Genomic DNA, 27993 nt, shown 5'->3' with positions numbered 1-27993 from the left:
AACGTATTAAACTAAATTAAACTAAATGAAAGATTTTGTGTTTTGGAAGTGTATTTTAGACTGAAGGAAGTCATTATGGTTCATGAAGGGAAACAACAATGAAAACAACCTTCACGTTTGCACCATGTGGATCTGAGAACCATGAAACCACAGCGGTTTCACTCACATCATCTGGTTTAAGCTGATTTATTTATTTCACTGGGTGGATGTAATAACTTTAGTTTCTGACGAGTTTTCTACTTTCACTTCCTCTGGAGACCGTGAATATCTGTGCTCACAGATGTTGAGATATTTCGGTCTCTGCTCTGGACTCGAGTCGTTACCTATAACTTCCTGTGACATATAGGTTTTCAGTATTAAGGCTGTTTTCACACATTCTGCTGCAAAAATGACACATCGTTTCAGTTTTTAACTCGTATGGCTCGCGCTCAAATGCCACATAACTGACAGAGCGTCAAGTTTCCACGATGACTGACCAGATAAAGAGACGTGGTGTGTCATGTTTATATTACATAGTAAAAATGAAACTGAGAAGTAACGCTAAATTTTTAATCTGAACTGTTTCCAACGAAGCCGGTGAGAAATCAATCCATGGAGCGGTGGATAAGGTTATTTATCATCTACCATGTTACCATGTGTATATCTGTGTAGTCTTTATCTGTCATAAACAACCCTACTGTACACTGCAAAAACTCAAAATCTTTCCAAGAATATTTGTCTAATTTATTGTCAAAATGTCTAATTTCTAGTCAAAACTAATCTCTTTCCACTTTAAATAAGACTCATCACCTAAAAATTAACTTGTTTTTAGATAATTTTCATTTGTTCCATACAAATTTTCACTTGAAATAAGTAGAAAAATCTGCCAGTGAAATCAAAGTTTTTTGTGCTTGTAATAAGAAAGAAAAACTTGCTCCACCATCAGATTTTTCTACTTATTTCAAGTGAAAATCTGCTTGAAAGAAGTAAAAAAGTATCTTAAAACAAGGTACTTTTTATGTATAACTATGTATGTATATGTATAAATATACTTATTTTAGGTATAATCAGATTTGTTTTGACTAGAAATAAGACAAATATTCTTGGTAAGATTTAGAGTTTTTGCAGTGTATAGTCATAGCAGTAGGTCTGTTACCTTTAACTGTCGGTGCAAGCTGTTTTTAGAACGGCGGAGCAGAGCCATGAGCTGCTCAGAGCTACGCTACGGAGGCTCATTACGGGATTTCTTGGTTTCCCTCATCAAACTCATCAAATACACAATCCAACAACTCCACAACGCTCTGGTGGACAAGTTGTGACCTGCACATTCACCACGCTATGAGATAATAACACAACGTTACCACACAGAGTTGTTTTAGAGGGAAATTCATGCAAAACCGCTGATGCACGTTGCCTTCAGGGACAGTTTTTCAGCAGCAGTCTCTGTATTTCCCTCTAAAACAACTCTGTCTGGTAACGTTGTGTTATTATCTCATAGCGTGGTGAATGTGCAGCTCGCAACTTGTCCACCAGAGCACTGCAAAAACTCAAAATCTTTCCAGGAATATTTGTCTTATTTCTTATCAAAATGTCTAATTTCTAGTCAAAACTAATCTCTTTTCACTTAAAATAAGATTCATCACCTAAAAATTTACTTGTTTTTTGATCATTTTCACTTGTTTCAAACAAATTTTCACTTGAAATAAGTAGAAAAATCTGCCAGTGAAAGCAAGTTTTTTTGTGCTTGTAATAAGAAAGAAAAACTTGCTCCACTATCAGATTTTCAGGGACAGTTTTTCATCAAGCAGTCTCTGTATTTCCCTCCCTCCGTCCTATCCCTAAGGTCGTTACCTCCACCAGACAGTCCCCCACCAGCGCCATCAGCAGCTTCTTGCCCCTCCGCTCCCGGACCAGCGAGGCGTTCTCGGCGCGGTGCATGCAGGTGAAGTCGAACATGGCCACGTCCGGCCGGCCGCCGGGGCTCAGGACGAACTGCAGGTCGGGAAGTTTCCGTCCCGTGGAGAAGTCGGCGGCGTCGTGGGCGTAGCTCCGCAGAGCCTCGGGGTCCACGTTGGCCGGGGCCAGCAGCTCGTCGGCGTCGGCGTGGTCCTGCAGAGACACGAGAAGCAACGAGTCATGATCAGGGCTGCATGCAGCTAACGATTATTTTCATTGTCGATTAATCGGTTGATTACTTAAGGGATAGTTTTAACATTTTGGCAAATTGGCCCATTGCCGTAATCCCTGTAGTCATAGCAGTAAGGTTTCGTTACCTTTAATTGACGGTGCAAGCTATTTTTAGAACGGCAAGTTGTGACCTGCACATTCACCGCGGAGTTGTTTTTGAGGTAAATTTAATTATGCAAAACCGCTGATGCACGTTCCCATCGGAGCAGTTTTCGGCAAGCAGTATTTTGAATTTACCTCAAACAACTCTGTGAATGTGCAGGTCACAACTTGTCCACCAGAGCGTTGTGGAGTTGTTGGATTGTGTATTTGATGAGTTTGATGAGGGAAACCAAGAAATCCCATAATGAGCCTCCGTAGCGTAGCTCTGAGCAGCTCACGGCTCTGCTCCGCCGTTCTAAAAACAGCTTGCACCAACAATTAAAGGTAACGAAACCTACTGCTATGACTATAGGGATTATGGCAATGGGCCAATTTGCCAAAATGTTTAACTATCCCTTTAAATGATTAATCGATTAGTTGTTTGGTCAATAAAATGATAAAAAATGTTGCAAAACATCAATCAGTGTTTCCCAAACCACAAGACAACGTCCTCAAATGTCTTGTTTTGTCCACAGACCAAAATTTTAAAGATTAATTTAATAATCGATTATTGTTCGATTAATCAATTAGTTGTTGCAGCTCTAGTCATGATGCCTTCACTGACAAGTCTTAGTCTGTCTTTACACTACAGGCTTCGATGCCCAATCTCTGATTTGTTGCCTTTATCTGATTTTCTTTGACTGTCTATTTCCATGTTCTATCAGAAGGAGAAGTGACCCATATGTGATATCTGCATTTACACCTGCTCTGCTTGTGTGAAACAACCAGCTGAAGAGGAAATAAACTTGTGAACTTTTCTAAAGGCAGGACATTTATTATGTCACGTTATATTGGACATGTCTAAAATGAAAAATATAACACACTACATATTTAGCCATCTGATCCAATCGGTCTGTTTAAAGGTAGAGTCTGGAGTTTTGTTCGTTGCAGTTTATAAACAAAACATTGAAACTCAGCCCCTCCTCTCGGGCTAAACTGTGTAGCCTCCTGCTCCTGACAGCAGCCGTTGTCATGACGACAAAGGAAAGGAAACACAGTCCGAGTGAAGCGCTGGAGCCGTGGGCCGACAGCCCATAACCGTCACCAACACCGGGAGCCTCCGGTGTTATGTTGTTATGTTGTTGTGGTGAACTGGGAAGACAGTGTTAACAGCGGATGCTAACCGCTACCGCTAGCCGGAGTTAGCATCGAGCTAGCTCACTACAACGGTCCTCATACTTGTTACCAGTCAAGGCTTTAGTTGTCTGTGACGGTGGGGAATCGGTCCGCAGCTCCAGCGCTTCACTCAGACTGTATTTCTTTTTCTTTGTTGTCCTGATGCTGCTGCTGAGAGAGAGAGACGTGCTAGCTGCTAGCACTCGTTAGCATCAGAGACAGCTAGCGCGGCTAGCAGCCCTGAGCCTCCTACTCTGCTGCACGTAGCTTCACCTGAGCTCCGTCATCGGCTGGAGAGAAAACACTGACTCTCTCGCTCTCCACCCAGAAACGTCCACGTGCAAAACAAAACAGAGCAAAGGACCAAAATACAGACAGGGGGACCACACAGGACTAGAAGCCCAAAGGTGATGATTAAGATGGATTTCATTTGTTTAACCCTCCTTCTGGGTCAAATTGACCAATTGACAAATCTGTTCCCTTCCTCCATCCTTCCTTCTTTCTTTCCTTTCTCCCTTCCTTCTTTCCACAATCCTTTTCCCCTTGCTTCTTTCCTTCCTTCCTTTCATCCTTACTTCTTCTTCCTTCCTCTTCTGATCCAGTTGACCTGGTCTGTTTCCTCCCTCCATCTTTCCTTCCCTTTTCCCTTCCTTCTTTCCACAATCCTTTTTGCCTCCCTCCCTTCCTTCCCTTCGTCCTTCCTTCTTCCTTCTTTTTTGACCCAATCTGTTCCCTCCCTCCATCTATCTTTCCTTCCTTTTTCCCTTCCTTCTTTCCTCCCATCGTTCCCTTTGTCCTTCCTTCCTTCCTTCCTTCCTTCCTTCCTTCCTTCCTTCCTTCCTTCCTTCCTTCCTTCCTTCCTTCCTTCCTTCTTTCCCTTCGTCCTTCCTTCCTTCCTTCCTAACTTCCTTCCTTTCGTCCTTCCTTCCTTGACCCAGGAGGACAGCAGGAGGGGTAAGGCTAACGTTTTGGGCACAAAACTCCAGACCCAACCTTTAAACTGCAGAGTGACACATTGGTGGAAATCAGACTTGTATCTGGTTTATTTCCACATATAACGGGGGCCTGAATCTGATTGAATGCGTTTTTTCCCCGTTTACATGTTAACGTTACAGATCCGATCTGTGCCATGTGTTGGTTTACACCATGTGGTGTAAAGACGCCTTATACTCGATGTGCTGCAGATGACTGACAGCTCATCTCTGCTGCTGCACAGTCGTCTCATCCGTCCGTCCAGTTTCTCTCTTTGTCTTCTTCTTCCTCCTCTTCTTTGTCTTCTCTGGCCAAGAACGCTGCTGCCAACAGGATTCACACTCTGCTGCTGCTGCCGGGTGATGTTAATGTAACGGACGAGCTGCTCTCACCTGTTTAATGACGCCCTTCTTCAGCAGGCTCTTCTTCTTGGCAGTCATGACGAAGTAGTGGGTGTCGTCTTTATAGTAGACGATGTTCTCCAGATCGATACCTGGAATCCACACAGAGAGAGAAACAGAGACGAGTGGGAGCCGTCAGTCAGTGTGATATGCAGCTTCATCTCTGGCCTGTTTTGTTTTAAAGGGATAGTTCACCCAAAATTGAAATTTCACTCATTATCTCCTCCCCCTCATGTGGACTAAGGGCTGGGAGAAGTTTCAGAGTCCTCCGTGGCTTCTCTGAGTTACAGGGGGTCTCGGCGTAGCAGTGCATGTCCATATAACGGTTGCAAATGGATACCAACTGTCTTCGTAACAAAAAGACACACCAAAAAACATCCAAATACCTCCATGCTGCTCGTATGTAATGTCCTTCTTGTATTGAAGCCCCGAAATGAGAAATTGTTCAGAAAAAAATTAAATAAGTCTATATTTCAAGCTGGGAACAGGTCTGAGATATTGCCGGCAATGCGAACCAGACTCCTACTCCGGTCGTACAGGGACCGTACAGCCCTGAGCAGAGGGCCTCCGACCCCATACTCCCGTGTTGGACTCCGGCAGGGCTGCCCTTTGTCACCGGTTCTGTTCATTATTTTTATGGACAGAATTTCTAGGTGCAGCCGGGGGCCGGAGGGGGTACGGTTCGGGAGCCACTTGATTTCATCTCTGCTTTTTGCAGATGATGTGGTCTTGTTGGCTCCCTCGAGCCAGGACCTTCAGCATGCACTGGGACGGTTTGCAGCCGAGTGTGAAGCAGCTGGGATGAGAATCAGCACCTCTAAGTCCGAGGCCATGGTTCTCGACCGGAAAAAGGTGGCTTGCACCCTCCAGGTCGGGGGAGAGTTCCTGCCTCAGGTGGAGGAGTTTAAGTATCTTGGGGTCTTGTTCACGAGTGAGGGGAGAACGGAGTGCGAGATCGACAGGCGGATCGGTGCGGCGGCCGCAGTAATGCGGTCATTGTATCGGTCCGTCGTGGTGAAGAAGGAGCTGAGCCGAAAGGCAAAGCTCTCGATTTACCGGTCGATCTACGTTCCCACCCTCACCTACGGTCATGAACTCTGGGTCATGACCGAAAGAACGGGATCCCGGATACAAGCGGCCGAAATGAGTTTCCTCCGCAGGGTGGCGGGGCGCTCCCTTAGAGAGAGGGTGAGGAGCTCTGTCACCCGGGAGGAGCTCGGAGTAGAGCCGCTGCTCCTCCACATCGAGAGGAGTCAGCTGAGGTGGCTCGGGCACCTGTATAGGATGCCCCCTGGACGCCTCCCTCGTGAGGTGTTCCGGGCATGTCCCACCGGGAGGAGGCCCCGAGGAAGACCCAGGACACGCTGGAGTGACTATGTCACTCGGCTGGCCTGGGAACGCCTTGGGGTCCCCCCGGAAGAGCTGGAGGAAGTGTCCGGGGAGAGGGAAGTCTGGGGATCCCTGCTCCGACTGCTGCCCCCGCGACCCGACTCCGGATAATGCGGCGGACAATAGATGGATGGATGGATGGATGGATGGATGGATGGATGGATGGATGGATGGATGGATGGATGGATGGATGGATGAATTTCTAGCTTGTTTTGTAGCGGAAGCTTCTCAAAGCTCCTCTGCCCGGTTCGTCAAATTTGGACGAACTGGGAAGAGGAGCTTGAAATATAGACTTATTTAATTTTTTTCAGGACAATTTTGCATTTCTGGGCTTCAATACCAGACAGACATTACATAGGAGCAGCATGGAGGTATTTGGATGTTTTTTGGTGTGTCTTTTTGTTACGAAGACAGTTGGTATCCATTTGCAACCGTTATAAGGACATGCACTGCTACGCCGAGACCCCCTGTAACTCAGAGAAGCCACGGAGGACTCTGAAACTTCTCCCAGCCCTTAGTCCACATGAGGGGGAGGAGATAATGAGTGAAACTTCAATTTTGGGTGAACTATCCCTTTAACGTTTCCTCTGGTTTTCAGATGCAGAAGTAGATAAGGAGTGAAAAGGAAGAGACAGGTATTGACACTTTGTGATTAGAGTTTTAAAAGCAGATTGTTGTTCCTGTGAAATCTGATCAAATCAGGGTGGATTTTTAACCAGTTTGTTGCTGTTTGTTCCTCCTCCTCTCACCCCCAGAAGTCTGATTTAAAGATGTGCAGCATGTCACCATCATCATCATCATAACCTTTATTTAAACTCAGAGATATATTGAGGAGGAGTAACCTCATTTACAATATATAGCCGAGATGAAACGCAAAACATACACTGCAAAAACTCAAAATCTTACCAAGAATATTTGTCTTATTTCTAGTCAAAATGTAATTTCTAGTCAAAACAAATCAAATTATACTCAAAATAAGACTCGTCACATAAAAAGTAGCTTGTTTTTAGACACTTTTTTACTTCTTTCAAGCAGATTTTCACTTGAAATAAGTAGAAAAATCTGATAGTGGAGCAAGTTTTTCTTTCTTATTACAAGCACAAAAAACTTGCTTTCACTGGCAGATTTTTCTACTTATTTCAAGTGAAAATGATCTAAAAACAAGTTATTTTAAGTGGAAAGAGATTAGTTTTGACTAAAAATTTGAAATTTTGACAAGAAATAAGACAAATATTCTTGGAATGATTTTGAGTTTTTGCAGTGTATTAGGACAGAACACAAAACATTTGAAACATACAATAAGCATACCAGAATACCGGTAAGTTAAAGGTGACAAGGATAAATTAAAACATAAGTGCAGTTAAAAGGAGTGGATGAGAGAGGGAGGAAGGGAGGGTCATCATCAGTGGATGTATCACAGGAAATGAAGTGTGGATTACGACACAGACGAGCAGCAACGCCGGGGTTTTCTGTCATGCTTCATGTACAACTCCAAAGTTCAGTTGTGTTTACTGACTGAGAGGAAAATAAAACACACTTTGTACATCTACCTACAACTGTGTGGTTTTTTTTTTTTGCTTTGCGTGACTCAACTCCATAATTCATGTTCTCCACTCCAGTGCATCTGAAGCAACCGAGTTCCTCTTGCTTCATGTTTTACACAGCAAACTGAGAGTGAAACACAGTGAACAGCTGCAGCACTAAAATAAAAACCAACTCCAGCTGGTGGAAACTCCATGGTTGTGTCCGAAATCCCTCCCTCATTCCCTCCTCCCTACTCACTATATAGTGAATTCAATATAGTGACTATATAGTGGACTCACTGGTCAAATAAAAAAACCCTTTCGGACACTACTCCACCGCACAGTTAATGACGTATTACGTCGCGTAATTAAAACGTTCCGACCGCGATCGTAACGGCCGGTGTAGGTACCATGGATACAACCATGGTAACGGCCGGTGTAGAGGAGTAAAGCAATATATTAAGCGGTAATATATATATATATATTTAAGCATCAAAGATGTTCAATCAAACCCACATAGTTTGAAACAACATTCAAAACACAGACAGCCAGTGTCACAACTAAGCATAAAGTCCGCTAGCTTAATGCTAACGTTAATGTAAAACACCAAAGACGGGCTAACAGATATTAGCCTCGCTATCCAGAGTCTGTGGTCAGTTTATAACACTTGCTAGGAAATTTGCTCTGACATTTATTGTGGGAGTCTGTGGAAGCCGCGACCGGACAACTCTGGCAGCTGGACACATTTATTGAGGCTGCTGCACTACTTCATTTATTTGGTAGCTACACCGGTCACTACTTGCATTTATTTGGTAGCTACACCGGTCACTACTGCATTTATTTGGTAGCTACACCGGTCACTACTGCATTTATTTGGTAGCTACACCGGTCACTACTGCATTTATTTGGTAGCTACACCGGTCACTACTGCATTTATTTGGTAGCTACACCGGTCACTACTGCATTTATTTGGTAGCTACACCGGTCACTACTTGCTTTTATTTGGTAGCTACACCGGTCGCTACTGCATTTATTTGGTAGCTACACCGGTCGCTACTGCATTTATTTGGTAGCTACACCGGTCACTACTGCATTTATTTGATAGCTACACCGGTCACTACTTGCATTTATTTGGTAGCCACACCGGTCACTACTTGCATTTATTTGGTAGCTACACCGGTCGTTCTGGGCCCGTGTGTTAACGGCGTTGATTCGTGACGCAATGCATGATGGGATATCTTGCACCGGTTAGTGACCATCGGATGTTCACTACATTTCACGGTGAATTGTGGGATAGATTCAGTGCACTATATAGTGAACATTAATAATCACTAAACATTCGGACACCACTACAACATGGCCTGGTCACTATATAGTGAGTAGGGGGGGATTTAGGACACAGCCCACGACTCCGTCTCGTGCTTCCTACCGGTCTCCGTGAGCAGGTCCTGGAAGAACTTCTGGTTGTAGATCCGAGCGACGCCGCTGATCTCGGCCACCTGCGCCTCCTCGGCCGTGTTCCTGTTGACGAAGTTGGCCGTGATGCCGATGGCCAGTTTCCCTCTCAGCTCCTTGTGCTTGAAGCCTGAGAGTTTGGGAAAGAAAGAAGCAACAACAAGAAAAGAAAAAGAGGAAACGATGCTCACGCTCACTCGTGTATTGAACAAGAGGATGTGTATGTAACGTGTGTGTGTAACTCCAGCTGATTTGTGCCGTGTCGTCCTATTGCAACAGTGGAGTGTTTATGTGTGTGTGCGTGTTGTTTTTGGCGGCCTGTTTTAATTTTAATTTTAGTCTAGTCTTTGTGCCAAACTGTCATTTTAGTTTTTATTAGTTTTAGTCACGTTCACACTGCAAAAACTCAAAATCTTTCCAAGAATATTTGTCTCATTTCTAGTCAAAACGAATCTCTTTCCACTTAAAATTAGACTCATCACCTAAAAATTTACTTGTTTTTAGACAGTTTTCACTTGTTTCAAACTAATTTTCAATTGAAATAAGTAGAAAAATCTGCCAGTCAAAGAAAGATTTTTGTGCTTGTAATAAGAAAGAAAAACTTGCTCCACTATCAGATTTTTCTACTTATTTCAAATGAAAATATGCTTGAAAGAAGTAAAAAGTGTCTAAAAACAAGCTACTTTTTAATGTGATGAGTCTTATTTTAAGTGGAAAGAGATAAATAAGACAAATATTATTGGTAAGATTTTGAGTTTTTGCAGTGCATGCTCCTTTTTGTTTAGTCAAGTTTTAGTCGACTAAAACTCTGAGCATTTTAGTCTTATTTTATCTTAGTCAACCCATGACTATTTTCGTCTAGTTTGAGTCAACGAAAACTGATGACATTTTAGTCAGTGATTTTAATCTATATATTTATTTTTATAAATATATAGTTCTTATAGACTCAAGAATACATCCATTACAGACATGGAGGATGGGGAAGTGACGTCGCTGCCTGCAAAAATAATAGAATAATAGCGCGACTAAACATTATAACGTTGTTTCGTCTCGTCTTGTTTTGGTCAACATGATGAAGAGACATTTTAGCAGAGTTTTTGTTTTGTAAACCACATTTAGTCTCATTTTTATTCGTCAACAATATCGCATTATAGATTTTATTATAGTTATCGTCACATTCGTCTCGTCTCGTTTTCGTCGTCGTGATAAAGGTTCGTTGACGATGATATTTCGTCATAATTTTCGTTGACGAAAGCAACACTAGTGTGTGTGTGTGTGTGTGTGTGTGTGTGTGTGTGTGTGTGTGTGTGTGTGTGTGTGTGTGTCTCACCATCGGGGACGAACCTGCCGCCTCCGGCCGAGATGAAGACGTCGAACTGGAAGGAGGCGGCGGGATGAGACTCAGGCAGCAGCTTGGCCGTCCAACCTGTCAGAGACACAGCAGACCATAATGATGAAGTTTCACTGCTACTTACTGCTGCTGAATTATCGATTTTGGGTGAAGTATCCCTTTAAAAGAAATAAAAAGATTAAGTACCGTTTTCTCCCGAGGGCTCGATCAGACCCTGGTACTCCACTCCGGTGTGAACCTCGACCCCGAGGATGAGACACACTTTCAATAAAACCAGCTGCAGCTGACGGATGCCTGAAACACACACACACACGTATATGTCAGAGAAAGTGTGTGTGAGATAACGAACCAAACACAACCTAATCAAAGGCTAATTGCCCAGTTCACTTTAGGGGACAAAATTCTGAAACAAACACCAGAAATACACAAATATTTGTTCTGAGACTGAATAACGTTACTTTCTTTGTAAATGTATGTTCAAATTAGGGCCATTGGCTTGAATTTTTATAAAAATTTTAGTGAAATTTCTGGAAAAAAGTGGTAACATTTCTCAAACAGAATGTTTAAAAATTTCTAGAAAAAAAATTGTAAAATTTCTCAATTTTTTTTTTTTTTATGTAAACAAACAAACAAAAAACTGCTGATATTTATCATAAAAAGTTTTTTTTTAAATTCTAGAAACAACAACAACAACAAAAAAGTAACAATTCTAGAAAAAAGGGGTACATTTTTTTTTTTTTTTTATTCTACAAAAAAAGTGATACAATTTCAAGAGAAAAGTTGTAAAATTTCGAGAAAAAGTCTTTCACACCACACACTAACACATCCCTCTCAGGTTATTTCTCACGTCCATTAACGGATTCGCTGCGTCTGAGATTTTAACTTTCAGTCGCCACAGTGCGGCGCCGAAGTCGTCAGGTCACAAGATTTAATCTGTGGGAATTAAATGATGACCCAGCAGTTTCTAAACCTAATCTCAAAACGTATTTATTTAGGATGACGCTTAATGCTTCACAGAGACCAGTGACCAGGGATGCATGGTAACTATCGGTATCTATATTTAAAATTTCTCAAAAAAGTGATACAATTCCTCAAAAATGTTTAAAAATGTCAAAAGAGTGGTAAAATTTCTCTAAAAAAAGTTTTAAAAATTCTTGAAAAAAAAACGGTACAAGGGATGCGCGGTAACTATCGGTATCTATATCTAAAATTTCTCAAAAAAAAAAAGTTTTAAAAATGTAAAAAAAAACAAAAAAACTAGTGTTATTTATCAAAAAAAAGAAAAATGTAAATGTAAAAAAAAAAAGAATGAAAAACTGGTGATATTTATCAAAAAAAAGTTTTAAAAAAATTCTAGAAAAGGAAAAAAAAATAAAAAGGAAAAATAATAGAAAAAAGTCATACAATTTCTCAAAAATGTTTTGTCTAAATATGCACTGTCGCTCTTCACAGATGAAGTTTCTAACGGAAAAATAAAGTTCTTTGAATTGAACTGAATTGAGTTGTCAGAAAGCTTCAGCTGACAATAAAATAAAAACAGAAGTTGCAGTGAACACCATCAGCGCTGAGTCACTCACTGATGTGGTCCAGGGCGCCGGTGCAGAACTTCCCGTAGAACTTCTTGGCCGCGAGGCCGCGCAGGTCGTAGATGGTGTAGGGCCACAGGTGGAGCACGTTGTTCCTGCTGAACGACTCTCTCTTCTCCAGCAGCACCACCTGAGCCCCCAGCAGCGACAGCTCGATGGCCGTCCGCAGCCCGCACGGCCCCGCCCCCAACACCAGACACTGGGGGGAGGGAAGGGGGGGTTTGTGGATTAATTTATATTAATTAATTAATTAATTAATTAATAAATAAGTGAAAATGATCTAAAAACAAGTACATTTTTAGGTGATGAGTCTTATTTTAAGTGGAAAGAGATTTGTTTTGACAAGAAATGACATTTTGACAAGAAATAAGACAAATATTCTTGGAAAGATTTTGAGTTTTTGCAGTGCATGGAAATAGCAAGAATGAGGTCAAAATATCTAAGGACCCTACTATACATTAAAGTGCATTTTTAAAGCTGCCAATAAAGGCATTCAATGGCTGTGTCCGAAATCACCCCCTACTCACTATATAGTGCACTATATAGTGACCACGCCATTTTGTAGTGGTGTCCGAATGTTTAGTGATTATTAATGTTCACTATATAGTGCACTGAATCTATCCCACAATTCACCGCGAAATGTAGTGAGCATCCGATGGTCACTAACCGGAGCAAGATATCCCATCATGCATTGCGGTCACGGATCGACGCCGTTAAGCTCCGTCGGTCCAGCGTTACGTCGGTCCGGCGAACAACGTCGCCCCGGGGGTACGTCGCTGCTCACACAGGTACAGCTTCACTTACATGAAACGTCGGCGTAAACTTCTATGGTTAACACACCGGTCCAGAACGACCGGTGTAGCTACCAAATAAATGCAGTAGTGCAGCAGCCTCAATAAATGTGTCCGGCTGCCAGAGTTGTCCAGTCGCAGCTTCCACAGACTCCCACAACAAACGTCGGAGCAAATTTCCTAACAAGCTTTATAAACTGACCACAGACTCTGGATAGCGAGGCTAATATCTGTTAGCCCGTCTATGGTGTTTTACATTAACGTTAGCATTAAGCTAGCGGACGTCATGCTTAGTTGTGACACTGGCTGTGTGTGTTTTGAATGTTGTTTCAAACTATGTGGGTTTGATTGAACATCTTTGATGCTTAAATATATATATATATATATATATTACCGCTTAATATATTGCTTTACTCCTCTACACCGGCCGTTACCATGGTTGTATCCATGGTACCTGCACCGGCCGTTATCATCACGGTCGGAACGTTTTAATTACGCGACGTAATACGTCATTAACTGTGCGGCGGAGTAGTGTCCGAAAGTGTTTTTTTAATTGGCCAGTGAGTCCACTATATAGTCACTATATTGAATTCACTATATAGTGAGTAGGGAGGAGGGAATGAGGGAGGGATTTCGGACACAACCTTGGTTTGTTTAAATAACATCACATTGCAAAAATTCAAATATCTTACCAAGAATATTTGCCTTATTTTTATAGTCAAAACAAATCTCATTTTACTTAAAGGGACAACGAGGAGTTTCTATTCGGTTATAAAAAAGTCTCACGTTAATGTGGATGAATCTCCGCTACCCACACTTGTTAATGGGCCCATTTTCGATAAATATATGGTTCTGTCTCTATCGTTATTTTGTTATTATTAGTGGTGGCGGAGATGCTGGTCGAGCCGACCAGCGTTTTTTACTTTCGGTTTCGCAACGAGTCATGAGAATAACGCAGCTGAATCGCCGTTTATGGTCGAAACTACGACGGTATGTGAACCTCTTTGAACCTCTGACTTTAATTCTTGATGAATGAAAACATGAGTCCGTCTTGCGCCGGTCAAAATAATTTTACGGTGCGCGCGGAGGCTCATAAATGTAGTGTGAAAACGCTTCGCTTTTCCAAAACTCCTCGTTGTCCCTTTAAAATAAGAAACATCACATTAAAAAGTAGCTTGTTTCTAGACACTTTTTACTTCTTTCAAGCAGATTTTCACTTGAAATAAGTAGAAAAATCTGATAGTGGAGTTTTTCTTCCTTATTACAAGCACAAAAAAACCTGCTTTCACTGGCAGATTTTTCTACTTATTTCAAGTGAAAATTATCTAAAAACAAGTTAATTTTTAGGTGATGAGTCTTATTTTAAGTGGAAAGAGATTAGTTTTGACTAGAAATGAGACATTTTGACAAAAAATAAGACAAATATTCTTGGAAAGATTTTGAGTTTTTGCAAGTGCATGGAAATTACAAGAATGAGGTCAAAATATCTAAGGACCCTACTATACATTAAACTTAGTGCAGTATTAAAGCCGGTACCTTGGTTTTGCTGCAGGCCTTGCCCTGCTGGTAGTCGGGGTGCGACGCTCTCTTGTCCAGCTTGGTCCACAGAGCTTTGGCCTTCCAGTAGTTCAGCCGCTCCTTCAGCTTGGAGTAGAAGCTCCTGAAGTCTCTGGGGTCGACGTCCAGCTCCCTGCAGAGCTCCGCAAACTGCTGCCGCACGTCCTTGCAGCTCTGCGCCTGGAGGAAGCGGTCGAAGGCGGCGTGGGACGGGTTAACGCCGCCGCCGGCGTCCTGGCTCGCCATGGTTTTAGGTTCCTGTGGCGGCTGAGTGGAGCTGTGGAAGAGGAGAAGGAGGAGGAGGAGGAGGAGGAGGAAGAGAAGGTCACATCGTGGTGTTACAGTAAACACTTCCTCTATGGAAACCTGTTTTTAGATCATTTTCACTTGTTTCAAACAAATATTCACTTGAAATAATTTGTGCTCGTAATAAGGAAGAAAAACTTGCTCCACTATCAGATTTTTCTACTTATTTCAAGTGAAAATATGTTTATATTTATGTTTATGTTTATTAAAGACTCCCATTAGCTGCTAGGCTTTCCAGCAGCTACTCTCCCTTGGGTCTTGATCACCCCATATTATAAATTAATACAATACATATTTTCATTTTCATATTTACATTGACATACATATTATACACTTGCTCAAAAGACAGCTCTAAAAACAACAACAAAGAAAGGCACAATAGTCAGCATTACACTGCAAAAACTCAAATATCTTACCAAGAATATTTGTCTCATTTCTATTCAAAACAAATCTCATTATTCTTAAAATAAGACTCATCACCTAAAAATGTACTTGTTTTTAGATAATTTCCACTTGTTTCAAACAAATATTCACTTGAAATAAGTAGAAAAATCTGATATTTCTTCCTCATTACAAGCACAAAAAACTTCCTTTCACTGGCAGATTTTTCTACTTATTTCAAGTGAAAATTAGTTTGAAACAAGTGAAAATTAGTTTGAAACAAGTGAAAATGATCTAAAAACAAGTTCATTTTTAGGTGATGAGCCTCATTTTAAGTGGAAAGAGTTTAGTTTTGACTAGAAATGAGACATTTTGGAAAGATTTTGAGTTTTTGCAGTGTATATAGACAGACAACCATTCACACTCTCATTTACACCTATGGGCAATTTAAAAATTAACTTGTTTTTAGATAATTTCACTTGTTTCAAACAAATTTTCACTTGAAATAAGTAGAAAAATCTGCCAGTGAAAGGACGTTTTTTGTGCTTGTAATAAGAAAGAAAAACTTGCTCCACTATCACTATATTTTCTACTTATTTCAAGTGAAAATCTGCTTGAAAGAAGAAAAAAGTGTCTAAAAACAAGCTACTTTTTAATGTAACGTTTCTTATTTTAAGTATAAAGAGATGAGTTTTGACTAGAAATAAGACAAATATTCTTGGTAAGATGTTAGAGTTTTTGCAGTGTACTGTCAGTGCTCTTGTTGGTTTTTTATTTTAGGCGCCTGGGTCCGACCTGCGACCTACTGAGCCCCCGTCGTCCTGCTCTCTAATTATAGTCCAGATGTTTTTAAACAGTCACTTGGTCTCCTGAGTCATCACTAACTTCCTCATTGTGGCTCCTGTGGTTCCTACGGTAACTCGTCTTTTATGACCCTACTTCACAGCGGACGATGTGTCACTCTCACACACTCGGCCTCGGGACGTGTGTGTGTGTGTGTGTGTGTGTGTGTGTGTTTTTCCATATGTTCAGACTCAGAGGACCAAAGTGTTTTGTGTTTCACCTCTAAGAAATAAAAAAAAAACCTGTCAGCTGATGGAAATGATCCGGTATTGATAAATAAATGATAATGAGTTCTTCAGAATTACACTGCAGATTCATTTCCTGTTTACTTGGCAGCTGTAAACACATTAAGAGGAAGTCTTTGTTTAGTAACTTTGTTATTTGAGCTGCTGCAGCTTCATTTTTATTCTCTAAAACGTTGCTTTTGTTCCACTACACTTATTAGCTAGACATCTTGGTTACTCTGCAGATTAGGACTGTGCACATCTGATAGAAATAAGAAAGTAAGAGACAATAGTTTTTACAGACTGCACTGCAAAAACTCAAAATCTTTCCAAGAATATTTGTCTTATTTCTTGTCAAAATGTGTCATTTCTACTCAAAACTAATCTCTTTCCACCTAAAATAAGACTCATCACCTAAAAATTAACTTGTTTTTAGATCATTTTCACTTGTTTCAAACTAATTTTCACTTGAAATAAGTAGAAAAATCTGCCAGTGAAAGGAAGTTTTTTGTGTTTGTAATAAGAAAGAAAAACTTGCTCCACTATCAGATTTTTCTACTTATTTAAAGTGGAAAATTTGCTTGAAAAAAGTAAAAAGTGTCTAAAAACAAGCTGCTTTTTAATGTGATGAGTCTTATTTTATGTATAATGAGATTTATTTTGACTAGAAACAACATTTTGACTAGAAATAAGGCAAATATTCTTGGTGAGATATTGAATTTTTGCAGTGCAGAGTAGGACTGTGCACATCTGATATAAATAAGAAAGTAAGAGACAATAGTTTTTACAGACTGCACTGCAAAAACTCAAAATCTTTCCAAGAATATCTGTCTTATTTCTTGTCAAAATGTCTCATTTCTAGTCAAAACTAACCTCTTTCCACTTAAAATAAGACTCATCACCTAAAAATGTACTTGTTTTTAGATCATTTTCACTTGTTTCAAACTAATTTTCACCTGAAATAAGTAGAAAAATCTGCCAGTAAAAGCAGGTTTTTTGTGCTTGTAATACAGATGTAGCCACCTAGAAGTTCCCCCTGGTCCCTGTCGGGACCTCTGTGGGACCGTGATGGGTCCGTGGCGGGTCCGTGACGGGCTCCCGCTTGGCCCGTGGTGATAATTTAATCCCCCGCGATGACGTAGCGAACGCAGCCACAACTGTTAACGCCCCTCTGCAGCCCGTGTGAAAATCAGCTGCAGTGTGGCCTTTGTCCACGGGGAGGAGCAGTGATTTTGACCCGAGTTAATCTGTCAATCACTTTTCCTCCTCCTTTCTTTTTTCCCTCAGATGAATTGCTATAATTGCCTCCAAAACAGGCGATCTATAAGTAGCTTCAAAGATAAATAAACACCGACAGAGCACAAATAAAAATGTAGGCTATATCACTCGCAGTTTACCTGTCTACAGAATCTGCATTCTAGTAAATGTTTGCCTTGTGGTGGTTTTAATGTTAACACTGAAGCATACGGTGCGCAAATAAACCCTAACCAATAAATAAACAACATGCCAACGTGTCCGTGAATATACACGCATAAGACTGTATGTGTAAAATGAAAGTGTGGTCCTAATAAATAAATACATTTCTAGTGACCACAGCGCGTCACGTCTCAGAACCACGGGCTACATTTGTGTATTTATTAGGGCTGTGCAAGTTGCGTTATGGCAACTCATTAAACTATTAACGCCGACATTTATTTTACTGCGCATTAATGCATGTTGCTCACATGCTTTTATTTTGTAAAAGTCTGTTGCTGGCTGCTGCGGTGTAGGGGTCAGAGTCGCCGGACAGTCGGACACCGTAAACATGCGCTGTGCACCTCTGTAAAATTCTCAATAAAATTTCATGAATGAGTCTGTTTTTTACCCCAGAATACTAATATCCCTCCCCCTGCGCTATGCTGACCTGACGCGTCTAGTGATTGATAGCTCTCTCTCTCTCTCTCTCTCTTTTTTTTTTTTTTTTTTACTTTTAATGATAAAGTCACGTCAAACCAGCCATTCCCATTAGGAGAGCCAAATGCCTGACGCGCGATTCCGCGATGATCTACTGGCACTGACGCACCTGTCTTAATATGGAACTCAACATGAGAGCGAAGGTGCGCTCTGCTCTTATTTCCATCTCACCCCACACTCGACCTGTGTCTTGTGAAGACGTACAGCGCGATGGAGAGAGGGCGAGAGAGAGAGAGAGAGAGATCATACAGTACGCTATACAGCGCGCACTGCACATCAGCTGATCCGCCGGTCCACTTGAAATAAGCAAGTTAGTCAGATAATCAGGGCCTTTGCTAGGAATTCTGGGGCCCCTGAAAGAATACTAAAGTGGGCCCCTGCCCCCTGACTTTTCCACTTTTTTTCTTAGACTACATATGTATGATCATTTTTTATTTAGCCTACTTTGTTTTGATGCTAATGCAGCATTACTATGAGTATTAAGCCGTTTTCCCACTAAAATTAGCGGGTCGACGCGGGTTTTTTAAACGCGGGTCGACCCGCTAACAATCGGCATTTGGCCCCTTTCCCATTGACCAAAATGAGCCGAGTCTGACCCCCCGCTGAGGGATCAGACAGACCATAAACCAGTCGCCCCGCTCTCATCCGCGGTGCAAGAGACACACACAGTCATGATGCCACAGCCGCCCGCCGCGGAGTGTCCGTCCGCCGAGGCAGACTCTCTGGCTGGCTGACCTGGAGCACCAGGACCGCGGAGGACAGAGAGTCTGCTGCGGCCGGATGACGGACGTCCGCGGCACAACACGTCAGTTAAACAGACTGTCGCTTCTTTTCTTTTCTTTTTTTCTATCGTTTTGGGTCAGTGTTCTCTGATGTTTTGATCCCAGTCTCGGATGAGAGCAGAGCGGAGCAGAGCTTTGTTTTGGTACGTGATATGAGACGCGACCGGCGCGATGACGTAGCGTCACGTAACGTTCAGTGTCATCACGTAAATTAGCGGGTTGACGCGGGTCTGGCGTTCCCACTGCAAGCCGTTCGGAGCCGAGCCGATTAAAGGCGATTTTAACCCGCGTCGACGCGGGTCGACGCGGCTCGGTGCGCCTTTCCCACTGCCACCAAAAGCCGATTGTTAGCGGGTTTAAACGGGTTTTTTGGCCAGTGGGAAAGGGGTATTAGTCAGGGTCTTATGCAGAATAATTCAGTCATTAGACTAGGTGCAGCAGGTGTCTTCAACTTTGTGAAGTTGTGATATCAAATCGGAATGGGGTTTATAGGGGGATTGACAGTATAGGCTAGTGGTGCCTATAACTAGTAAATTATAGTGAAAAATCAATACATTTAATTAATAAATTTAATCCAGAGGAAGTACAGAGTTAAATGAAATTCCAGCACTGACTCCATATGTTCAGACCATCTGCAATCCTGTTTGACACACTGTGTGTGTGTGTGTGTGTGTGACAGTTGAGGGTCCTGTCACTATGCCTCCTATTGATCATGCGCCCTGGATACTTGGCCAAGGCAGCAGCATGGCAGGGGAATTTCTATGTGGCTCCCACTGTAAGAAAGAAAAACTTGCTCCACTGTCAGATTTTTCTACTTATTTCAAATGAAAATAGACTTGAAAGAAGTAAAAAGTGTCTAAAAACAAGCTACTTTTTTATGTATAACTATGTACTGTATGTATATGTATAAATATACATATTTTAGGTATAATGAGATTTGTTTTGACTAGAAATAAGACAAATATTCTTGGTAAGATTTTGAGTTTTTGCAGTGTGCAGGGCGGATGCGTCGTGTAAATAATCTGTCATTGAACACGAATAAAACCGCGGAGATGATAAACGATCTGAGGGAGAGGAAGGTTACAGCACAGCTCAGCACACACACCCGTTTACTGTACACCTTAGAGGGTGAAAACTTTTTAAATTGCTGCTCTGAGCCTCCATCACCGAGGCCGAAGCTTCTCTAGGGAGCTTCTCTTCGGTGGATGTGAGGGGTCAAAGGTCGGAGGATGTTGTTATGATGCTGTGTGAAGCCCTTTGAGACAAACTGGGCTTTACAGAGAAAACTGCCTTGAAGAAGTTTGATGCATCAGCAGCTTCTACAGAAACACAACTGAAGATGAACTAGAGCCGAAACGCGTACATTCCTTCTACTGCTTTGCAGGGTAATTGACGTTTTTTATGTACAATCTGGTGTACAATTCAGTGTCTCTAAGGATTCCAGTCATGTACCAGAGATATTTGATTGTTTTCTGAGTGTTTGTTGTGGTTGAAAGAATTGCCCCCATGGTGTAACTCCGGTTTGCCTGCACCAATTTGCTCCCCCAACACTGGGTGACCATCAGGAAAACGATTTAGGGGTCAAAAATAGCTGGAATTCTCCTTTAATGGGGGTAATGGATGGCAAACTGGTTCATCAGCTGGTTTAGCTTCCTCAGACACAGTCTTGATACAGTCTTGTCTCGTGAGTCGGGGTGAGATCCTCTGTGATGTAGGGTCAGAGCAGTAATTTAAAGGGATAGTTCAACATTTTTGGCAAATTGTCCCATTGCCATATAACCCCTATAGTCATAGCAGTAGGTTCGTTACCTTTAATTGTCGGTGCAAGCTGTTTTTAGAACGGCGGAGCAGAGCCGTGAGCTGCTCAGAGCTACGCTACGGAGGCTCATTATGGGATTTCTTGGTTTCCCTCATCATCAAACTCATCAAATACACAATCCCACAACTCCACAACGCTCTGGTGGACAAGTTGTGAGCTGCACATTCACCACGCTATGAGATAATAACACAACGCTACCACACAGAGTTGTTTTAGAGGTAAATTCAGAGACTGCTTGATGAAAAACTGTCCCTGAAGGCAACGCGCATCAGTGGTTTTGCATGAATTTACCTCTAAAACAACTCAGCAGCTTCTATAGAAACATAGTGGGAAGCATCATCATCATCATCATCATCATCAGCAGCAGCAGCTCCATCACAGTGTGGCATGGAAACAGGACAGGAAGTCTCCCACTGCAGCATCGGGTCAACACACACACACACACACACACACACACACACACACACACACACACACACACACACACACACACACACACACACACACACACACACACACACACACACACACACACACACACACACACACACACACACACACAAGTTTCAGAGTCCTCCGTGGCTTCTCTGAGTTACAGGGGGTCTCGGCGTAGCAGTGCATGTCCATATAACGGTTGCAAATGGATACCAACTGTCTTCGTAACAAAAAGACACACCAAAAAACATCCAAATACCTCCATGCTGCTCGTATGTAATGTCCGTCTTGTATTGAAGCCCCGAAATGCGAAATTGTTCCGAAAAAAATTAAATTAGTCTATTTTTCAAGCTTGTTTTGTAGCGGAAGCTCCTCTTCCTGGTTCATCAAATTTGGACAAGACAAGACAGGTATTTGGATGTTTTTTGGTGTGTCTTTTTGTTACGAAGACAGTTGGTATCCATTTGCAACCGTTATATGGACATGCACTGCTACGCCGAGACCCCCTGTAACTCAGAGAAGCCACGGAGGACTCTGAGACTTCTCCCAGCCCTTAGTCCACATGAGGGGGAGGAGATAATGAGTGAAATTGAAGTGAATTTTGGGTGAACTATCCCTTTTAAATGTGTACTCATGCTCTTTATCACTCCAACTCAGGTTTTATGATGCTTCTAGTCGTCCAACGTCTCCTTTAATTCATCCTTTATCGATCTTAAGGCATGCATGGTTTTAAACATTGGTGCATATGACAATAAACTGAATCAACTGATCTGCTCATATATACTGTAGGCTATTTCTATTTATTTCTAAGTCTAAAATGATAAATATGGACCAAGTGTCTCATCGTTAGTCAGCATGATTCACGCAGCTTTAACATCTTACAGTATGTGACACATCGGAGTCATGTGGGTTTCCTCCAGCTTCCTCAGAGGTGTGAACCCCCCCTCCCTCACTCACACACACACACAACGCAGCTCTGCATGCATGAACGATTATCTGTCAATCACCTCTAATCAATCAATCACTGATCAGAACAAGAACATCCTGCAGTGTGTGTGTGTGTGTGTTACAGTGTGAGTCATTTACTTAAGGTGGTTCGTTCCAGACCTTTTACAGCTCAGATGTTTGATCTTTTAAATCAACATCGTGTTCAAACAGTAAAAAGCAAAGAAACATAAACCAGGTTTTAACACTTCTCTCCTGCAGCACAGTGTGCAACACAACACACACGCACACACACACACACACACACACACACACACACACACACGGTTCACCGAGTGTGAAGTACTGTACATGTTGTGTTGTCGCTGACATTTCCTGTATAAAAAACCAAACTGTCACACTCATGCATCACTTCCTGGTGACTTCAACCTCACATAAAATAACCCCATATGATGTTTGAAGCTAATTCTGCAGCTTTTACCCTCCACCTAACACACACAAACACACAAGCTGTAATTACAGCAGCGTGTGTGTGCATGTTTTGCTCCTATAGCAAACTAAAACCCTCTTGTTCCATGTGTGTGTTGCTGTTGTACCTGGTGATAATCTCTCACTTCAACACAACAACACAACAGCTCTGTTTGACAAACCTCCATGGAGATCTGACACAACATGAGAGCTACAGACCTAAACCAGGAGAATTAAAATATATAAAATGATTTTAAAGGGGAATTGCTGTTTTTTTTTACAATCTGGACCTTATTTCTAGCATAAAATCCGATCATTTCCTCCCCCAGATAACTTTGGTGTCATTACAAGTGGTTGTGATGAAATGAGCTCCAGCCGAGAGCCGCGTATATCCGTATAATGGAGTCTACAGGGCAGCAGAATGCAGCCTCTAAATAACACATTATCTGCAGAGAAACTCCTTCATTTCACCAATATTTAGTTGTGATAGGCTAGTGCTATTCCCCTCTGAGTCCGGGGTTAGCTGTTATCAACATCCGGGGTCTGTAGGTTGACCTACTGACCTCTCACCTGGATGATGTCATCTCTGAGCGCCGCGCGGCTCATTCTGATAATAATCATTCTGCTTCGTCATTCGGGTCCATTTTTATCTCAACTAGCCGGAGCTTTAGTGAGTCCAGGTTGAGGAGAGGAAGCCTGTGGAAGCTGAACTTCATCCAGCTGCTCATTTTGTTCTGACAAGTCAGAAACACGCAGAAACGAACCGTAGCATTAGCGGTAGCAACAAGCTGCTCAGAGATGACATCATCCAGGTCAGAGGTCAGTAGGTCAACCTACAGACCCCGGATGTTGATAACAGCTAACCCCGGACTCAGAGGGGAATAGCACTAGCCTATCAGAACTAAATATTGGTGAAATGAAGGAGTTTCTCTGCAGATAATGTGTTATTTAGAGGCTGCATTCTGCTGCCCTGTAGACTCCATTATACGGATATACGCGGCTCTCGGCTGGAGCTCATTTCATCACAACCACTTGTAATGACACCAAAGTTATCTGGGTGAGGAAATGATCGTATACTATGCTAGAAATAAGATTGTAAAAAACAGCAATTACCCTTTAAAGGGATAGTTCAACATTTTGGCAAATTGGCCCATTGCCATAATCCCTATAGTCATAGCAGTAGGTTCGTTACCTTTATTTGTCGGTGTAAGCTATTTTTAGAACGGAGGAGCGGAGCGGCAGGCTGTTCAGAGCTACACTATGGAGGCTAATGGAATTTCTTGGTTTCCCTCATCAAACTCATCAAATACAAAATCCCAAAACTCCAAAACGCTTTCGTGGACAAGTTGTGAGCTGCACATTCACCACGCTATGAGATAATAATAGAACGTTACGAGACAGAGTTGTTTTAGAGGTAAATTCATGCAAAACCGCTGATGCGCGTTGCCTTCAGGGACAGTTTTTCAGCAAGCAGACTCTGTATTTACCTCGAAAACGGCTCCGTTTCGTAACGTTCCATTATTATCTCATAGCGTGGTGATTATGCAGGTCACAACTTGTCCACGAAAGCGTTTTGGAGTTTTGGGATTTTGTATTTGATGAGTTTGATGAGAGAAACCAAGAAATTCCATTAGCCTCCATAGTGTAGCTCTGAGCAGCCTGCCGCTCCGCTCCTCCGTTCTAAAAATAGCTTACACCGACAAATAAAGGTAACGAACCTACTGCTATGACTATAGCGATTATGGCAATGGGCCAATTTGCCAAAATGTTGAACTATCCCTTTAAGTTTCCCCCTCCCTGCAGCTCTCTCTCTCTCTCTCTCTCTCTGCCCTTTGGTCTGAGATCATTAATCAAAAAGCTGCATCAAGGTGAAAGTCTAGCGGCCGTAAACGGAGGAGGAACAAATGAAACTAAACCCAGACTGAGTCTGTCAACACTAAAAATAACTGCGACCATCGTCGTCTTTGACACTTTCATCTCATTCTCAAGGAGCTGCTGCATTTATTTTTACTCTGAGCTATTTTCTCTCTGCAAAGATGCAGCAACAGCAGCAGCATCATCATCACATGAAAACAACACACAGAGAAGCACCAACTAAAAACAAAACCTCTCTGTGACTGTGACACAGCTGCTGGATCTGAGGTCAGCTGGGGGAAAGGTAAACACACACACACACACACACACACACACACACACACACAGACACACACACACACACACACACACACACACACACACGTACTGTACAGAGTCACAATTATCATCATCTGACTCGTGTTAAGCAGTTCAGAGGAGGAGGCGAGTTGAAGCAGGAATTCACAGGGCAGGATGAGACAGAGACTGAAGCTGAAGCTGAAGCTGAAGAAATATTTTAAAGGTGAATTGACCTGTTTTTTCTCCTCCTCCTCCTCCTCCTCCTTTGGATCAGAACGGATTGACCCACCTGATTACATGTGTAAGCTCTGCAGAGGCAACAGTCTGGCAACGCAGCGGGTATCAGGATGTTGGATCTACACTGATCTCCGGCCTGGCGGCGGGGTTTGGACACAGAGAGAGAGAGAGAGGAGAGAGGAGAGAGAAAGAGAGAGAGGAGAGAGGGGAGAGAAAGAGAGAGAGGAGAGAGGGGAGAGGGGAGGGGAAAAAGAGGAGGGGAGAGAGAGAGAAAGAGAGAAGGAGGAAAAAAACAGAGAAATACATGGTGTCATTTCCTGGACTTAGATTAAAACAGCCTGAGAGCTCAACAATGATAGGAAACTGGTACATGCAGAAGAAGGTGTGGTACTGTGGGCACCAGCTTTATTAACACACACACACACACACAAACACACAGAGACACACATACACACACACAGACACACACACACACACACACAAACAGACCACACATGCCACACACACACTGTACAGTTTGGGGCAGACAAAGAAAACACACAGAGCTGCACAAATAAAAAGCTCATTCACTCACTGTGTCATTCATGTCTTTTACACTGACAGTGAACTCTACACACACACACACACACACACACACACACACACACCGCTAGCAGCTACACAAACTTTACATCACCGTCTCAACCAGCGACTCACAGACAAATCTTTCCCCGGCGGAACTCACCGGTCGTCGGCCACACTGGCAGCGGTTTCCCCGGTAACTCTCTGGAGCCTATGTGGTGTTTCTATGTGTGTGTCTGTGTGTGTCTATGTGTGTGTGTGATTTCCCTCTTTGTTTACAGGTAACGCGCTGCCCGCCCGGTTCACCTGTGCCCCGCGCGCACAGCAGTCGCCTCTTCACTTCATCCGGAAGTTTCTGCAGCTTTACAGACGGCGCGAGGCGAGCTGCGAGCAGCGCCGCACGTGACCAGGGGGCAGGTAGTTTTTAGGTGACGACGGTGGAGGGAGATAATGATGAGGTGTGGTCGAAACCGTGAGGAATTACATCACATTTATCCATAAAATAATAATAATATTGTTATGAATATCGATATGAAAATTGATATTATTCATATTGGGAAAGGCAAGGCAGGGCAAGGCATCTTTATTTATATAACGCATTTCATACCAAGGCAACTCAATGTGCTTTACATAAAGACAAAACATTAAAAAAAGAAGCATAAGACAGAATAAAAACAAACAAAACACTAAAAGCAAGAGCAAATAAAAGTAAAGTAAAAGAAAATAGATAAAGTTTTAAGTTCTCAGCTATATGCACGTGAAAAGAGAAATGTTTTTAACCTGGATTTAAAAGTGCTCACAGTTGGGGCTGATCTCAGTTCTGCTGGTAGTTTGTTCCACTTGTGTGCAGCATCACAGCTAAATGCTGCTTCACCATGTCTGGTCTATATTATTATTATTATTTGAAGCTTGTCTGACACCACGTGCTTTTATTACTCACCTTTATACTTTCAGTTGTGTTATGTCACAGTTTATGCATGGGTAGCCTAGGGGTGTGTGTATAAGGCAGATGCGCACATGTAAGATATGGCAGTATGGTAGGCTATATGAAGATGTATGGGTGTGTGTGTATATACTATATAAGTATATTGTAATAAATTTTGTTGTTTAAGATGTTTAGAGTAACGTCAAGCTGCCACCACCTTTGTTAACCCGGTCTGGTCCGGTATTAGAGGTCAGAGAGCACCCACCACAGACAGATATGTATAAAAATAGACAATCTTTATTTCCAATTAATTTTTAAGTTAGGGACGTTTGCACCCAGCAGGCCAATGAGGGCAGCTCCAGCAGGTCAGGCAGGTAACTCCACCATCCGGCGACACCAACACTGCACACAAGAGAACACACCCAAAAAGGGACACTGCACACAAATCACTGCACAGCAACTAGCACAGGTATCACACTACACACAATGGGAGCTCAAAATCACACTGGCTCCTTAGGGACCACTACAACATAAAGGGTCAAACCCCACTCTTAACACTAGGGGGAGATAGAGCGCTGCAAGAATAATGAGCTGCCCTTAACGGGGCCGCTGGCACACTGACGTCAGTTAATTAAAAACCTTTCTTTAAGAGGAAAATCATATAACACTCGGACATTAACTGACAAGACTACAAATACGTTTATATGGAAGTCATTAAAATATAGGACTTATCCTGCGTCTGGTGACGAGATCCCCCCGTGGGGTCTAGGCAATGGAACTGGGCTGTGCACCGGAGAACAGGCTGCTCAGCTGGCAGGCGTGGAGTCGTTCAGCGTGGTCGGCGTCACTGATGTGGCTGCTGCATGAGAGCACAGGTAAGGCACGGCTACTCCCCGGTCCCTCGCTACCTAAAGGAGGTTTCTGGCCTCCCCTCTTGATACAGGACTGATCGACACGACGAACTCCCCTACTCAGCTGTCTTCACTGCCGGCAGCACTATAAGCTGCGAACAGCACCCACCCGCCACAGTGCCACTGGCTCTCACAAAGCTCAGGCCGACGGCTCTCACGTCCTCCCGTCTCTTCGTCCCTCTCGCTCTCCCCTCCGCCTGTTTTCTTCCCAGCCGCTGAACCCCGTGAGTCTCCTCCCCTCCTCAGGTGAACTGCATCAGCCCTTGATTGCCTCCCACTGCGGTGAGTTCCTCCGCCCCACACCACTCCCTCACTACACTCCTCCCTCCCCTAATGGAGAAGACTCGTCCTCGAGTCAACATGACAATTCATAGTCTCTTGACCACGCCGGTGCCTTCCTCTCACGGACCGGGCGTCTTCCTTGTGCAGGGTCAGGTTGACAATCCCCCCCCCCTGTTAGGGAGAGTGGTGACTCACATGGCTGTTCCAAAACCACCTCAGTGTCCATGTCTTTACTGTGGTGAACTGGTGCCTGAACATCTCCCGTTCCTCCAGGCGGGCCCCCTTCGCTCATCACTCCAGAAGGCAACCTTTGCGATGG

General features: G+C 42.8%; 1 protein-coding gene across 1 annotated transcript in view; it reads right to left on the bottom strand.

Annotated features, from left to right (window-relative positions):
- Positions 1–25848, bottom strand: part of mical1 (microtubule associated monooxygenase, calponin and LIM domain containing 1) — a 55544-nt gene extending 29696 nt beyond the window's left edge. The window contains exons 1-9 of the mRNA XM_083975271.1: positions 25720–25848; positions 25048–25131; positions 14428–14725; positions 12092–12299; positions 10701–10808; positions 10494–10589; positions 9138–9293; positions 4788–4888; positions 1831–2088 (exon numbers count right to left, since the gene is read on the bottom strand). Of these exons, the coding sequence (XP_083831397.1) occupies positions 1831–2088; positions 4788–4888; positions 9138–9293; positions 10494–10589; positions 10701–10808; positions 12092–12299; positions 14428–14694 (1194 nt within the window). The 5' untranslated portion in view covers positions 14695–14725; positions 25048–25131; positions 25720–25848. The remainder of the gene's footprint in view (positions 1–1830; positions 2089–4787; positions 4889–9137; positions 9294–10493; positions 10590–10700; positions 10809–12091; positions 12300–14427; positions 14726–25047; positions 25132–25719) is intronic.
- Between the last annotated feature and the right edge of the window lie 2145 nt (positions 25849–27993).

This window comes from Trachurus trachurus (genome assembly GCF_905171665.1).
Source record: "Trachurus trachurus genome assembly, chromosome: 7".
Taxonomy (NCBI): domain Eukaryota; kingdom Metazoa; phylum Chordata; class Actinopteri; order Carangiformes; family Carangidae; genus Trachurus; species Trachurus trachurus.
The sequence above is the reverse complement of the archived record's forward strand: the minus strand, read 5'-3'. Positions and strand labels throughout refer to the sequence as shown.